The sequence below is a fragment of the Gopherus flavomarginatus genome, chromosome 1 (assembly GCF_025201925.1).
Source record: "Gopherus flavomarginatus isolate rGopFla2 chromosome 1, rGopFla2.mat.asm, whole genome shotgun sequence".
Taxonomy (NCBI): Eukaryota; Metazoa; Chordata; order Testudines; family Testudinidae; genus Gopherus; species Gopherus flavomarginatus.
Genome location: NC_066617.1, coordinates 219,654,921 through 219,670,071, shown reverse-complemented (window position 1 = coordinate 219,670,071; position 15,151 = coordinate 219,654,921). Strand labels below are relative to the sequence as shown.

The 15,151-nt window shown below is 37.8% G+C and overlaps 1 protein-coding gene across 11 annotated transcripts in view; it reads right to left on the bottom strand.

Moving 5' to 3' along the window:
• DMD (dystrophin) overlaps positions 1–15,151 on the bottom strand; it is a 2,125,007-nt gene that overhangs the window by 630,893 nt on the left and 1,478,963 nt on the right. For all 11 annotated transcript variants that reach the window (XM_050936430.1, XM_050936437.1, XM_050936440.1 and 8 more), the window contains one exon: positions 8,434–8,598. In XM_050936430.1, coding sequence (XP_050792387.1) covers positions 8,434–8,598 — 165 coding nt within the window. The remainder of the gene's footprint in view (positions 1–8,433; positions 8,599–15,151) is intronic.

The window sequence follows — 15,151 nt, the reverse complement described above, 5'->3', positions numbered from 1 at the left end:
GGTTTATTTTTCTTCTCTTCAGCTGACTTTGTACTGATTTAGTGATGTTCATTTATGGTTACCATGGCACTGAAAATGTCTCATTTGCAGGATCAAACTCACTGATATTCTAAAATCTTTCACTTCAATAGAAAAAAATATATTTAAAGCCATATTAAATCTTGAAGAGTGTGATGAAACTGCCTGTTTGCACTTTTTAAGATGAGCACAAATCCTGTCCATGTCACTACAATCTTTAGTAATGTTTACATTTTGAATGAGGTATTTTCATTACTTCTGCCATTCAATTGTTTGTTTCTTACCACTTCCTTAAACTTCAGGCATGTTTAATCAGATAAATTCATATTTGATGTTTGGTAATCACTAAACACTAATCCCTCATTTGTGGTGTTGACCAGGAACTTTCACATTTAATACAGGTAGAATCAGAAATAACCACCTAGTGAATTGAATTCTGTGAATACTGAAGGTTAAAGAATAAGTTGAACTAGCAAACTTTTATAGAGAACCACATTAGCAGATGTCCTGCTCATCTTCTAGAAATTTTTAGATTCTAGTAAAGAAATCCCTCCCCACAAGAATTTACAAGGACCATCCACTTCTATCTCTTCAACTTCCCATCTCAGGTGATTCCACCCACTAGCAACACACCTCTTTCAAATGACCAATGAGTCCACTTATTCCCCTTTTCGTCAAGGTTTCCATACAGTTTTCATATTATTTCTCTAATAGACATAGCAAGAATTGTGATGTTCATCACTTCATTCTTAACTTTTAAAAATACAATATTTTTTCCGTGGTTGAATTTAGAAATTAGTGTTTCTAGTGTTCAAATATGTTATGTTCATGTGAATACTTCCAAGGTGATATAGACACTAAGAAAGAAAGAAGAAAAATAAAACCAAAGGGGGAGTTGGAGGGAGAGAGTCCCAGCCAAGACAATCAAATGACTTCCCTTCTTCTGTCACTCACAACTATTCTGCCCCAAAATAGGAACAAAAACATAACAAAACAAAAGTCGGCAAACAGCAAAACAACCTACCTCACACTCCTCCCGAAAGGCATTTTCTCCCAAACCCCAGTGTATATAGTATTAATTACGTGGAAAGCGGCAATAAAAACACTTAATAAATTTAAAAAATAAATAAATATTATTGGGATTATAAGGAAAAAATAGAGAAAACACAGCAAAGGAGAGATGGAGTTGGTCAGTCTTCTGAAATTTTGTTCACAAGCTTCCGAAACAAATATTCCTTTTTGAGGTAATTAAACATCACTGCTTAATTTAACTAATTTAGGAACCATAATTTTTCCCAGCAGGGGGTGAAGTTCACATAGCCCAACAGAAGAGTCAGCAGGAAAGTATTTACAGAGCATAAATGCTAATGCTTTAACAACTAGCTTCAGATATTTTTCTGGAGCTCCACAAATTGTAAATAGCACAACTGTTAATGTAGTGTATGGGTCTACAGCTGTATGCTTGTAATAGTGCATTATTGGGAGATACCAAGTATATCAAATACATAATATATCTACAGCTGGAGTTGAATAAACTAGGTATAAAAGGTTATTAGAGGGCTTGCACATGTGCTGAAATCCAGTATGTTTTATTGGGAAGTCTAAATTGAAATGATATGGGGACTTTCAACATACTCACATTGCATGCCTACCTAATGCCCTTATTCACTAAAGCACTTTAGCACACACTTAATTTTATGAATGTAGTAGTCCCATAGATTTTAATGGGATCTAAGCATGTGCTTAAAGTTAACCATGCCTTAGGTGAGTAGTGCCAATTTCAAGCATTCAAAAATCAGGCCCATAAAAATCATTCTATTTCAAAAATAATACATTTATTTGCTTTCTGGTCTGAATTGGAACCGTGTGCAGTAAAACTAACGGTGTAAATTTGAAGTAGAGTTCGGCTGTGCTGAAAATGTAAGCCTATAATTAGCCTTTAGACACCTCAGCTTCAGTCTAAACAAAGTCAAACACCTATATGGGATTTCCAAAATTGGAGCTAAAGAGTATACATGGTCTGCAGAGAAATAAACTGTTGCATTTAGCAATCCTACCTGGTAAATCTGAACATGCAACAACTTCTATTCATTTACCAAAGATGCAGGAACAGATATTATAGCTGTGAGGATTTATGTAATAAATATTTAGGCAAATTATGTGGCTTTAAGGACTTTGGGAAGTTTTGGATGCAGCTATCAGTGCTGCTAACTTTATGCTCTCCTGATTTATAGAATAAACAACTTTTGTAGTGGATTTTTTAAATTTATATAACAAAACCTTCTGATATTGATTAAATATAGCATCAACACATTACCTGTAAAACAATAAGGACAAATTGAAATATGTAATAATGTGCTACGACCTAAGTAATATTTTTTGGCTGACCGTCATAATTGAGTAACACACTGATGAAAGAAAATTATCATTAGTTTCCAGGAAAAAGAGTACGCAGCACTGTTCACACAACCACATGTAGCACTGACAATAAAGGCAACAATTTAAGGACAACATAAACCAGATGCACAACTAAGGAGACAAAGTTAAAACAGGTATTTTCCCATCATCTTTTATGATCGGAACTATGTGTATTTTATAATACCACTGTATTTCAGTATATTATACTATTTCTATAGGATTTTTCTATGCAGCATGTTGTTAATCTTAGTTTAGGAATCCACAACACTTTCAACTGGTTAAATATTAATATTATCCATTTGGCAGAATTCTTTGCAATGTTCAATTGTTTCAGCAAAGTCAAGAAATTCTGATGCATTCCTCTCCTCTTCCATGCATCTAGACAAATATTTACGGATAGTAGTCTGTATTTTGCCACTATCCAAAATGAACAGTGGCTTCCCCTCCCAACCATGATACATATCTAACAATGAATTGTGTAAGATTTCACAGTAAGCTGTGAACAGCTAATTGTGTATATGCACATAGCTTCTTTAGTCTTTATTGCATCTAGTGTTCAGCCTGTAGTAATCAAAATATTGTAGTTGGCATTCAGTGACTGTAATCATACCTATTACAACAAGAAACAGAGGAAAAAGAGGATTTGGGGAATTTTCACTGGGCATTTGCAGTTATATAAATTAATTAAGTAATGTGGGCCTCACCAAAGTAGTACAGACAGCACTGGTGTTCATTGCTCACTGAAAATGAGAGCAGGCAAGAGGCACAGTTCTTGAAGCCAGAAACCTGGGGCATAGTCCCAGGAGGTCACAGTTTCCCCAAATAGTGAGGAAAATGACACCATATATCTATGAGTAACTATAACTACATAACACAAAAAAACTATCTACAACTACATACAAGGGAAACGGAGAGGAAATCACTCTCTTAGTAAAGCTAAGAGCACAAAGGAATAGGCGTTCCAACTTTAGCCATGAGGCAGTAAGAAGGAACTGGAGCACCGTTTACCCACCTGGCCTGTTATAGACTTGGCTGCAAACATTAGGGGGATACATTGGCAGGTCAACGGACACTGCTAGGAAACCCTTCCCGCCCCAGGTGCACGGTGCACATGCACACCCTTTTGGAATCCATACAGAGATCACCACTTAAAGGAGAAGAATGATATTTCACCCATTAATGTTTATAAATATTAGAGTTTAAAATGAATAATTCCAAGAAATGTTTAATTGTGGATTATCAAAAATATTACATACTAGAAAATCAGAGATCACATGATAACATTGTTGTACCCCTTATCTTGTTTACAGGCACGTAAAGGTTAAAAGAAAAAAAAATCCACAAAACACATGAAAATAGCAACAACAAAATGATGGCAGATAGCATACACATCACAGATCACTTTTGAGTTCTAATTCAGTCCAGGATTTAAGAATATGCCTAATCGTAAACATATGTTTCCAATAGATTGCAGGAGAATTACTCACTTGCTTAAAATTAATCACATGCTTAAGTGCTTTCCTAAATTGGGGACTCAGTGCAGCCCTCAAGCTGTTACTGTTTGTAATGGCCATTTTAAAACGTTAACCTTGCTCAACATTACAGAATCCATAAAATGTTCTTTATATTTGGGTTGTGGCCAGGCAGTTGTGGATGGTAAAACTATTTACCCTGATTATCTTCCACATACCTAATCACAATGTACGGATATTACCTATCAGAGGGGTAGCCATGTTAGTCTGGATCTGTAAAAGCAGCAAAGCGTCCTGTGGCACCTTCTAGACTAACAGACGCATTGGAGAATGAGCTTTCGTGGGTGAATACCAACTTTGTCGGACGCATCTGATGAAGTGGGTATTCACCCACGAAAGCTCATACTCCAATACGTCTGTTAGTCTAGAAGGTGCCACAGGACTCTTTGCGGATATTACCTGTTTTCTACTTTCCATATTTTTTTTTTAGTTTTGTCCCTATGAAATTGTGTTTAATGATTTGTCGTCTTAATTATATTTACTTTATTTCAGTTAATACTGTGTCCTGCCTTAAAAGCAGGGGACTGACCTAACCTATTCGGGTCCCTTTCAGTCCTACACTTATATGATTTTTTTCTATATTTTAAGAAAATAGTCAATTCCAAAACTTTAATTTTACATATACAAATATAATCCCTAAAATACCACATTTGCTTTTAATCCAATAAGATACAGAATCTTTAGTAAAGGACTAGCTCAATGCACTGAAGAAACTGACAAACTAAGCAAAGCATACATCTCTGCACTTTAAAGACATTAAAACACAATCCACTGACATAAATGAGGATGCAGATAAAAACCTATTATGTTTTATACGCCAATGATCATCTTTGTCAATGACTTGTCCTATATCATCCATAATAAAAAGTAATAAAAATTGTTCATGCCAACATTACTTATAAAATGAATTCTTTTATTCACAAACCAATACAATTTCAATAAAAATAAATGGCTTATAAGCCAGACAAACTGAATTTAAAAAAAAAACAATGAAAATTTAACAGAAGGTCCACTATTTAGCACACAAATAGACCTATATGATCCATTTGCAATCTATTATACTTTATTCGACATATCCTTAAATCATACATTAAAAGTCCTTTCCATCAGGCATAAAGGAAGAGATTTTCAGATACATCTATTTGGTCTTCCACCAATAAGTGCATAAATCAACTGGTTAATAATACATGTGAATAAACAACAAAACACAACAAAGGGAGTGCAGTAATAATCTACTGATGCACATAGCCTCAGACACACATCCACCAGTTGCCTTCGAATTCCCACCTTGGTTTACTTCTAGAAGCATATGGATTTTTAATGTAACATTTAAATAAATACCTTTAAACAAAAAAGTTTTATTTTAGGTTGGTGATGATGCCCTAAAACATGTCATTCCAAAAAAAAGTGGTTCATAATAGAAGGAGAAGAGATTTTAGTAGGAATAATATTTCAGCACCATTTCTTAACTGTCTTCTAGAGATTTATTGTTAATTTTCTAGTTTTGTGACAAGTATTAGAGGGGTAGCCATGTTAGTCTGGATCTGTAAAAGCAGCAAAGAGTCCTGTGGCACCTTATAGACTTAACAGATGTATTGGAGCATGAGCTCTTGTGGGTGAATACCCACTTCGTCCCAATACGTGTGTTAGTCTATAAGGTGCCACGGGACTCTCTGCTGCTTTTATTAGTTTTGTGAGGTTCCCTGGACAATTCGGAGTCTTAATAATGCAATAAAACTACAATTATATCATTTGCATGGTGAGAGAAGTATATACATTTGGTAAGAAGCTTACAATTTACGGGCCCAATACAGCACATGCACACGAGTAACTTTACTCAGATGAGTAATGCCATTATTTTCAAAGTTGCTCACATGCACATTTACAGTAATGAACAAAAACTGTGGCATGGAATAACAGTGCAGGAATGTGAAGAAGTAGAGAATGAAGGTACATCAGATAAGGTGGAGCTTGTGTGCACTGCATCACCAGGCTGCAGAGGGAAGCAGTGGTTTCCCTCTCAATTACCCACCTGGAGATGCACTAGAAGGGGGACTTCAAAAATAAATTGTTGCTTCCCTTTATGCTTGCCATTTGTGGCAAGGCTGCTCTTAGCAGGACATGTAGCTGGTTTAAGGCTCTGAATCAATTTATACATAATGTTACAATCTAAAAGAAGCCCTTCTTATTGAACGGAAGTGTGTGTGCACACAACAAAAGGGAAGAGGCAGCTGTCATGGAGAGAGAGAAGCACTGTATATAATACAGGACTAGATTAGGCATAAATAACTAGACTGGGAAAGAAGCAGATTGTTCTCTGGCAGAGAAATGGAAAAACTGTGAGGGTACTGGAGAGAGGAAGCTTAGGGACCAGCCTTTGTCACTTTTCATCCCCTCCCTCCATTAAATTTTTATCTCACTCATTCAGCATTATAGGAATATTTTCTGTCTTTTTGTTTCAGAGTTCAATATGGAGAATGACTATGACATCACAAATGAGGCCCCGTACAGCCAATCAGAATGTGGCTTTTCACAAACATTAAAAAAGCAATACTCCATTATAATTCAAAGCAATTTAGCCAATTTCCGATGGAATGTTTCTGGACAGTAATGGAGACCATGAAAAAGAACATTAGAACGGACATAATACAAATATTAAGCAAAAAATCTGTTAAAATTACAGGAAATAAACATAGATTATTTTTTGCAAACACACAAGTACATCCTTTGCTCAGTATATATAAAGGCATTTTCAATTGAACTATTTTATATCTTTCAAAGACTGAATCAATATTGTAACTGAACTCATTCTGTCAGTTACAGGACTTGAGATTAGCTGTTTTATATAAATCGATTGTGTGAGACACAAAGTGTTTTGGTATTAAAACACTTCTATAAAAGAAATAGAATTAAGCCAAATTAATAAACAGTTTCAACTCAACTCAATTATTTGGAAATAATTACAGTTTCACTTTACTCATGGCAAACAAAAATTCTGCTTAATTCTTAGAACAATTTTTTTTGAAATGCTGTTTCACCAAATGTGTTTTGATACAAAACACAGCAACATCTAAAAAAATCTTCAGCTTGACCACTAATCAAAGAGTGAGACAGATCCTCAGCTGGTGTAAACTCTTGAAACTCCATTGATTTCAACTGCTGACTTCAATGGCATTAAACCAATTTTCACTAGCTGGGGATGTGTCCCAATATATTTCACATACACATACACATCCAAATGCTCCAGTGGTTCTCAAACTTTTCTGTTGGTGACCCCTTTCACACAGCAAGCCCCTGAGTGCAACCCCTCTTTATAAATTAAAAACATTTGATATATATATATATTTAACGCTATTATAAATGCTGGAGTTGAAGCAGGGTTTGGGGGTGGGGGCGGACAGCTTGTGACCCGCACATAATAACCACGCAGGCCCCTAAGGGATCATGATCCCCAGTTTGAGAACCCCTGTCCTATATGCAGAAACCATTTAGACGCAGTCCCAACAAACTGTATCATCATAATAGATTTTTTTAAATATAATTTTTCTGACATCATTAATTCATCTTATTCAAATATATATTTTGTTTTACACATGATTACATATTAGGTGTCAGATTACAATACTATTGCTTGCATTGAATAGCATTTTATTTCACAAGTAGGCCTTCATGTGACTTCAGTGAGACTATTTGTAGAGTTAGATACTTTTCACCGTAAGTAAGAGCGTCAAAACATGACCCTATATATACTGAGTTATATCTAACCACAATACAGGACTTGAACTTACAACCCTATCACCACATAAAATATTTATTGTTGAGTGTTATTTCACTGAAGATATTAGTACAGCACTGGTATTAACCACTGCATACTCTAGTAATGGTTTGCAGAATCCAATCCATACCATACATGATGTTTTATAACTACTTTAGATTTCTCAGAGCACAAATGTTCAAGGTCCTTACTCTGGTATGAAAGAAAAGGGTAAAAAAAATTCTTAAAGATAAAGCTGACAGAGCTTTACATTTATCCTCTGCAATGATTTGTTCTAAACCTGGCATCTGCTGGTTAAAGAATAAGTAAATAAATAAAATGCATCTTAATGCATAGAATTTTTAATACCAAAGGTCTAGGGGACTATTCTCAACTTGTTTCATGAGACTTTATTGTTAACATGAGCTGCACAGCTAATTCACCTATCACTGCACTGACAATTAACAGTATAAGAGTCATATATCTTCTTTGGATTCTTAAGTAGAAAGTATTTCTTACAATTTTATTTTTTCATAACTCAGTGGAAAATGATGGCAAACCAAACAGATTGCACAACTTGCACTGCCAATGTCACAAGAAATGTTTTGTTTTTTAGGAATAAGAGGGAAGGAGGGACAAAAATCCACCTTTCATTGTAGACCTGACTTTCTATCAGTGAAAAATACAGAAATTTTAAGAAGAAAACATTACCTTAATATCAAAAGCTCCTAGGTGGCCCACTTGGTTGTAAAGTTCTAATTGATCCTTGACGGGAGATACCCACAATATCAGCTGACTTAACTGTTGTTCAAACTGGGTGAAATTATTTAGCAGGTGCTCAATTTCTTTTTCTTTCTCCGGTATATCTTTGGATACCTAAAAAATACCAGAAATTTGATTTGAAAGAGAAAAAAAATAAGCTACATGTAGCAACATAGAGTGCACTTTTATACTGTTAAGAGAGCATAAATCATATGCACACACTGGGAAGTGGGGAGAGTTAAAGAAATAAATGAACATATTAAAGGACAGTACTAAACAGTTGCATATATTTACCACAACACTTCCCCTGGAAAACAAGTGATCTCACATTTCTCATGTTTTTATTTATTCAGATGTACACTTACTCCTGTGTGCTACATAAAGGAAGGTTGTTTTCTCAGGAGGTTAAATTGTTTCAGTATAAAACTTTTTAATTTGAATATAATATTTTAATAATGAATATACAAATCTGAAAGGGGCAGGCAGTTCATTTAAGTTCAGATAAACATTCAAATGTCCAAATGCTAACTCAGCCTCTTAAATCTGGACATCTCATGAGAACATGTTTTCTTAGAAGATCCTTAGCTCTGCTTGTTTCCAGTCAGGTTGGAACATGGAAGTACAGATAAAAAAGTACACACAAAAATAGAAAAATAATAAGGGGGATATATATATATATATATATATATATATATATATATATATATATATATATATATATATATATATAAACACACACACACACCTGTGCCTCCAGTCTGAGTTCTACTTGTTCAGTTTTTAGGCAAAGCCTCAGGCAGGTTCATATTTATCCACAGCGATTCTCAATAGCATCAGAAAGTAAGAGCTACTAGATCAGGGGAGGGCAAACTAAGGTCCTGCACGTTCCCATTGGCCGGAAAAGGGGAACCACAGCCAATGGGAGCTTGGGGAGAGGTACCCACAGGAGAGGGCAGCGCGCAGAGCCCTCTGCCCTTCCCTCCCCCAAGGGCCGCAGGGATGTGGTGCTGGCTGCTTCCGGAATCAGCACAAGACCAGGGCAAGCAGGGAGCCCACCTTAAGCCTGTTGTGTACCTCTGCCAGCTCAGGGTCACTCCAGTTAAGTGGCACCAGGCCAGAGCCCATTCCCCAAACCCCTCCTGCACCCCGCACCCCAACCCTCTCCCCTGAGCTCCCTCCTGCACCATGCCCTGAGCCCCCGCTACACCTTGCACCCCTCCTGCACCCAACCCCCTGCCCTGAACCTCCTGCTGCACCTCACAAGCCTCCTACACCCAAAGCCCCCCGCCTGTGCCCCTGCTGCACTCCCTGCACCCCAACCCTCTGCCCTGAGCCCCCTGCTGCACCCCACAACCCTCCTGCACCCAAATCCCCCAGCCTGCACCCCTGCTGCACTCCCTGCACTCTGACCCTCTGCCTTGAGTCCCCTGCTGCACCCCACAAGCCTCCTGCACCCAAAGCCCCTGCCCTGAGCCCCTGCCTCACTCCGCACACTCCCTGCACCCCAACCCCCTGCCCTGAGCTCCCTCATACACTCTGCACCCCTCTTGCATCCCAACCCCTTGCCCTGAGCCCCTTCCTGCACACCGCACCCCCGACACACACCTCGCACTCCCTCCTGCATCCCAATCCCCTGCCCCAGCCCTACATTCATGGCCCTGCATGCAATTTCCCCACCCAGATGTGGCCCTCGGACCAAAACGTTTGCCCACCCATGTACTAGATGGTATAGCACTAGTCCGCAACACAGAAGTGCTTGAAATTAAGACAAGAATAAGATGGAAATAAAAATAGTAAAGAAAAAAATCACACAGTTTTCTTCTTTCCAGCATCCTTTAAACCAATGCGGTGCTCACGTTGTATTAAAAAGGGTGGCAATTAATTATTCAACTTGGACAAAAAAAGTGGGTCTGCACTGCAGATTAAGAAAATCAGTTTCCCTGTGGCCCATGTTTCTAAGATCAGGCTTTTACTAAAATGGCTCTTTTAAAAGTAGCAAAATGAGGGAAGCATCTGATAAACACAATATTCCCTTTGGAATATTAATGTAATATTAATATATTAATGGAAGCACTACTATGCTATTGACTGACTACAAAAATATTACTGATGCATACTACCTACTAATCTTTCATCTCCGTTATTTACATAACACAATAAATCTAAAACCATTGGAGACCAGAATGCAATGAAGGTTTCTATGAAAAACACAGCTGAGATAAAGGGAGGAAAATATGAATCTCATGACAAACAACTTTCACTTTGTTTTTCCAAATAATATTCAATTTGAAAATATAAATTAGACTAAATCAAAGGAATAACACTGTTATATATAGTTTATTTTAGAACACCAACAGGTTTTTGTCATTCATATAGTTCCCCAATATGTTAAATGATTTTCACTGTTACTATTTTTCCTTAATACTCTAACACAGTGATTGACAACCTGTGGCACAATCAGCGGCCCAGGTAAATGTACAGGTAGTATATATATTGTATGGGTGTGGCTCAAATAACACAGAGCACTGCATATACGGCCCACAATGGTAAATAGGCTGAGAACCACTGCTCCAATATCTAATAAAATCTGACCAATAAATCAAATCCCTTTTTGTTTTCTCTTAATCTTGTTAAGTATAATAAAATCACTTCACTCATAGTACAGCATATGTCCCCTGAGGTGAAGGAAAACAATTAAAAATGCATCCTTTTCCCTTACGTGTTAATTCAATATCTATGCAGACATTGGCTTAATTTCAGAGAAGATTAGCTTTATCTTTCTTACAACATTTGAATGTTAATCTGTAATGTTTAGAAACTTTACTATTAACATAAACAAGTTCAACAGATATATTATTCTTGAAAGTAAACAGGTGATGATACCAGACACCTCTGTGTTCTTGGGGAACCAGGGTGCAGTATCCAGGCAGACTCATGAAAGACCCCCTCCACTTCCCCCAGCCTCTGCTTAAACCAAAACCCATCAGAGGAAAAAAAACAACAACTTGCAGAGAGCAGTGAAGGGTGTTGGGAGACACACCTAAATCTTATCACCCTTGTCAGGAGGGGTTAAGACATCTCCATTAGCATACAGAATGGAGAGCAGAGACAACTCCCCTAGCTTCATCTGCATGAAAGATGGAACAGGAAGACATCTCAATTTACACACAGAATGGAGAACAGAGAACCACAGTGAATTCTGGGACCAGAAAAAGCAGGGAAGCACTGCATCATGGGAATCTCTGCTCCAGATGCTAATGAACCTATGTCTGCACATGCCCAGCTCAGCAATTATCAGACCAATTCTAGTAATGAATCCTTAATTGATATCCAAATCGTGAAGCAGCCTAGCTGCATTGTGAGCTCCCTGGAAGAAAACACCACCCATAGCCAAGAGTGATCAGCTCCTTTTGTCTAGCCTAAAAAAACCCTTGAATCATCAGCTTACCTATAAACAAATCTAGTGTTCTCCCTTCAACCATTGTAATTTCTCTATAAAAATCCCCACTCACCCTCCAGTCAGTGTTCTGATGCTTAGATCCAAACTCTGCATCAGTTCCACTGGGACTCCATATTCTCCTGACTGATCGTGCTGAGGGCTCTGCCTGTCTCTTGCCCTCAGGTCCCTCAACTACCAGCATCATCTGGGAACCTCAACCAGTTCAAGCTTCAGGGAGCGGTGAGATCCCCTTCTCTCTCTCTCTCTCTCCATTTTTCCTTTCTACCTCAGGTATTAACCTTTAATAATGTACGTTATGCTGGTTTAGCCCTCCTTGTGTAGTTATCACTATGATTCAATAAATAACTTGTATGGTTAAGCTGGTTGCTTCTCTCTCTCTGGCTGAACTTTACTCTTTGGTGTTTTTAGCTTCCCCCATTCACTCTGCAGCAACGCTTCTTTTACCTAAGCTAAAGATCCTTGCAGCACCCAGAATACTGTGGGGTTTGCTCATCAAGTAGGTTACTGCCAGTACAATTGTGTTACGAAGGTGGGGATAGGAACGTGCTAAATCTGGGACGCTTAAGGGTAACAGCTTGAAAGTGCTGCTTGACCCAGTCCACGGAGCCCAGGGGCATATAAGGAGAGTCAGCCTGAAAGTGCTTCTTCATCTAGCCCAGTGAGTCCAGGGACATATAAGGGGTCAGCTTGACAGTGCTGATTGACCCGGTCCGCTCAGACTTGCTCTGTTACTGTATGTGTGGGTGGGTGTGTGCTCATCCGGTTTTGGGGCTGGAGGAACCCAGCCCTAGGGAACCTAGGTCCTGCAGGATAGCTCCATTGGGAGGGGACTTGCAGAAGGGAGAAGTAGAGCTCCATATGAAAACACAAGTGACACAAGCAGTACATTGATAAAATTACAGAATCCCCTTCCCCAGAAAAGTAACCCGAATAAATGAGCATACCCCAAAGTAATGGGCAAATCTGGTAACAGTGATCAGAGGCAGCAATCTACTATATAAATCTGAGTCTACTCCTGAAAGGTTTAAACAAACTAATTTCAAATCTACATTTATCAGGGGTGCTAAGGCAAGTGTGTTAATAAGAAGAAAAGAAACATTAATATGATGTAAAAGCAGCAAAGAGTCCTGTGGCACCTTACAGATGTGTATGAGCTTTCGTGGGTGAATACTCATGCTCAAGCTCATGCTCCAATATGTCTGTTAGTCTATAAGGTGCCACAGGACCCTTTGCTGCGTTTACAGATCCAGACTAACACGGCTACCCCTCTGATAATTAATATGATGGTTTTCTTTTTCCAACAAGAAGAGCATAGTTAGCTATATTCTTAGATATATTCAGCTTCTAACATCAACATGTACAAATAATGTGTAAACTAAAACAATTAGGTTTTATGGTCCATTCACATTATTCACACTGAAAATATCATTTACACAAAAAAGTTGACTTAATATAAACAGGCTCTCAACCTTTCCAGACTACTGTAATCATTTCAAGAGTCTGATTTGTCTTGTATACCCTCAAGTTTCACCTCACTTAAAAGGGCTTACAAAATCAGACATAAAAATAAAAGTGTCACATCACACTATTAATGAAAAATTGCTTACTTTCTCATTTTTACCATGTAATAATAAAATTAATAAATTGGAATACAAATATTAAACTTATATTTCAGTGTATAATACACAGAGCAGTATAAACAAGTAATTGTCTATGAAATTGTAGTTTGTACTGACTTCACTAGTACTTTTTATGTAGCCTGTAGTAAAATGAGGCAACTATCTAGATGAGTCGATGTACCCCCTGGAAGACCTCTGAGTATAGGTTTGCCAACTTTCTGTTTGCAGAAAACCAAACCTCCTTACCCTGCCTCCTGCTCCATCATTTCTCCAAAGCCCTGCCACTCCTCGCTCCATCCTCCCTTCCTCCGTATAGCTGCACCTCAGAAATAGTTCCAAAAGTTCACGGTCTGCCTTCTAAACAGAATCATCCCTGGTTTTTTTGTTTTTTTCCTGCAGCCCCCACAATCTATTGATTAGCATTTTGTTCAGATTGTAAATGGGTGTCCACTATTAACAATACAGTACTCAGTTTGCACATGGCCAGAGAGGGAGCATCTCTCTCCCCTTCCCTCTCCCACTGCATGACAGGAATATGTGAATAACCTTCTGATGACTCACAGACCTAGTGAACATAATTTTTAGTACTTAAATACATAACTCACAAATTTTCCATATATACATCTCAAAAAGATTATGATGACCATCATGACTCAGGTTTTCATTAAAGATGACATTCTTTGGTGGACTAATATGTAGATACCAGACCCAGGGGATTCCTGTAACCCTCACATACCCCTGTGACCTCTGCCAGCTGACATCAGGAAGTCCTGAGGGTCATACTCTGTTCATAAAAGAGTTGACTCCGGCGCTAAATACTGTAGCACTGGCATGGGATTATCTTTGTAAGAAGAAAAAATACATTTGTTAAATGGTTAATATTTTGAAAAAAATCATAAGGTTCCATGTCAACTAATTTATCATGCAAAAAAAAATTCATATCTATAATATGAGTTAACTTCTTAGATGAGGTCTTGAAAAACATCCAACATTATTCTATAGATTCCTAACCCAAGGGCATGAGACTTATTACGCAACATAAAGAAACAAAGATAAGGACTCCAGTAATAGTTATCTTAAAAGTACCTGAGATTAGCAGATTTTGACAGTATGTCAATAAATGAAACCCCTGTAAGATCCAAGGAGGGTATTCTATGCTACCATACGGGAAACCCAAATTCTCTCTCTGTTGGGAGAAGTCTCAGGCAAGACTATTATGAAATGAAAGCAATAGAAAAGGTTGGGACCTGTTCAATACATTGTTTTTACCATAGCTAGTTGACACCAATCAAGAAAATGTCTGGTCAGCTTGAGGAAATTAGAAGCACTTCTACCAGCCAAGGGAGCAATGGGAGAAAACAAGCAAACTAGTTTTAAGATAGAGTTTGATAAATTTATTAAGGGAATTATATGATGAGGTTGTCTAAGATAGCAGGGGACTGGATTCAATGACATAGGAGGTGCCTTCTAATCCTATTCCAATATCAGTAGGCTGCTAAAAACCAACTGTATTGCTCCCTATGAATATGTATTACTATCCCAGAACATTGGTTTGGCTGGCAACAAATCAACAGAACATAGAAAGATA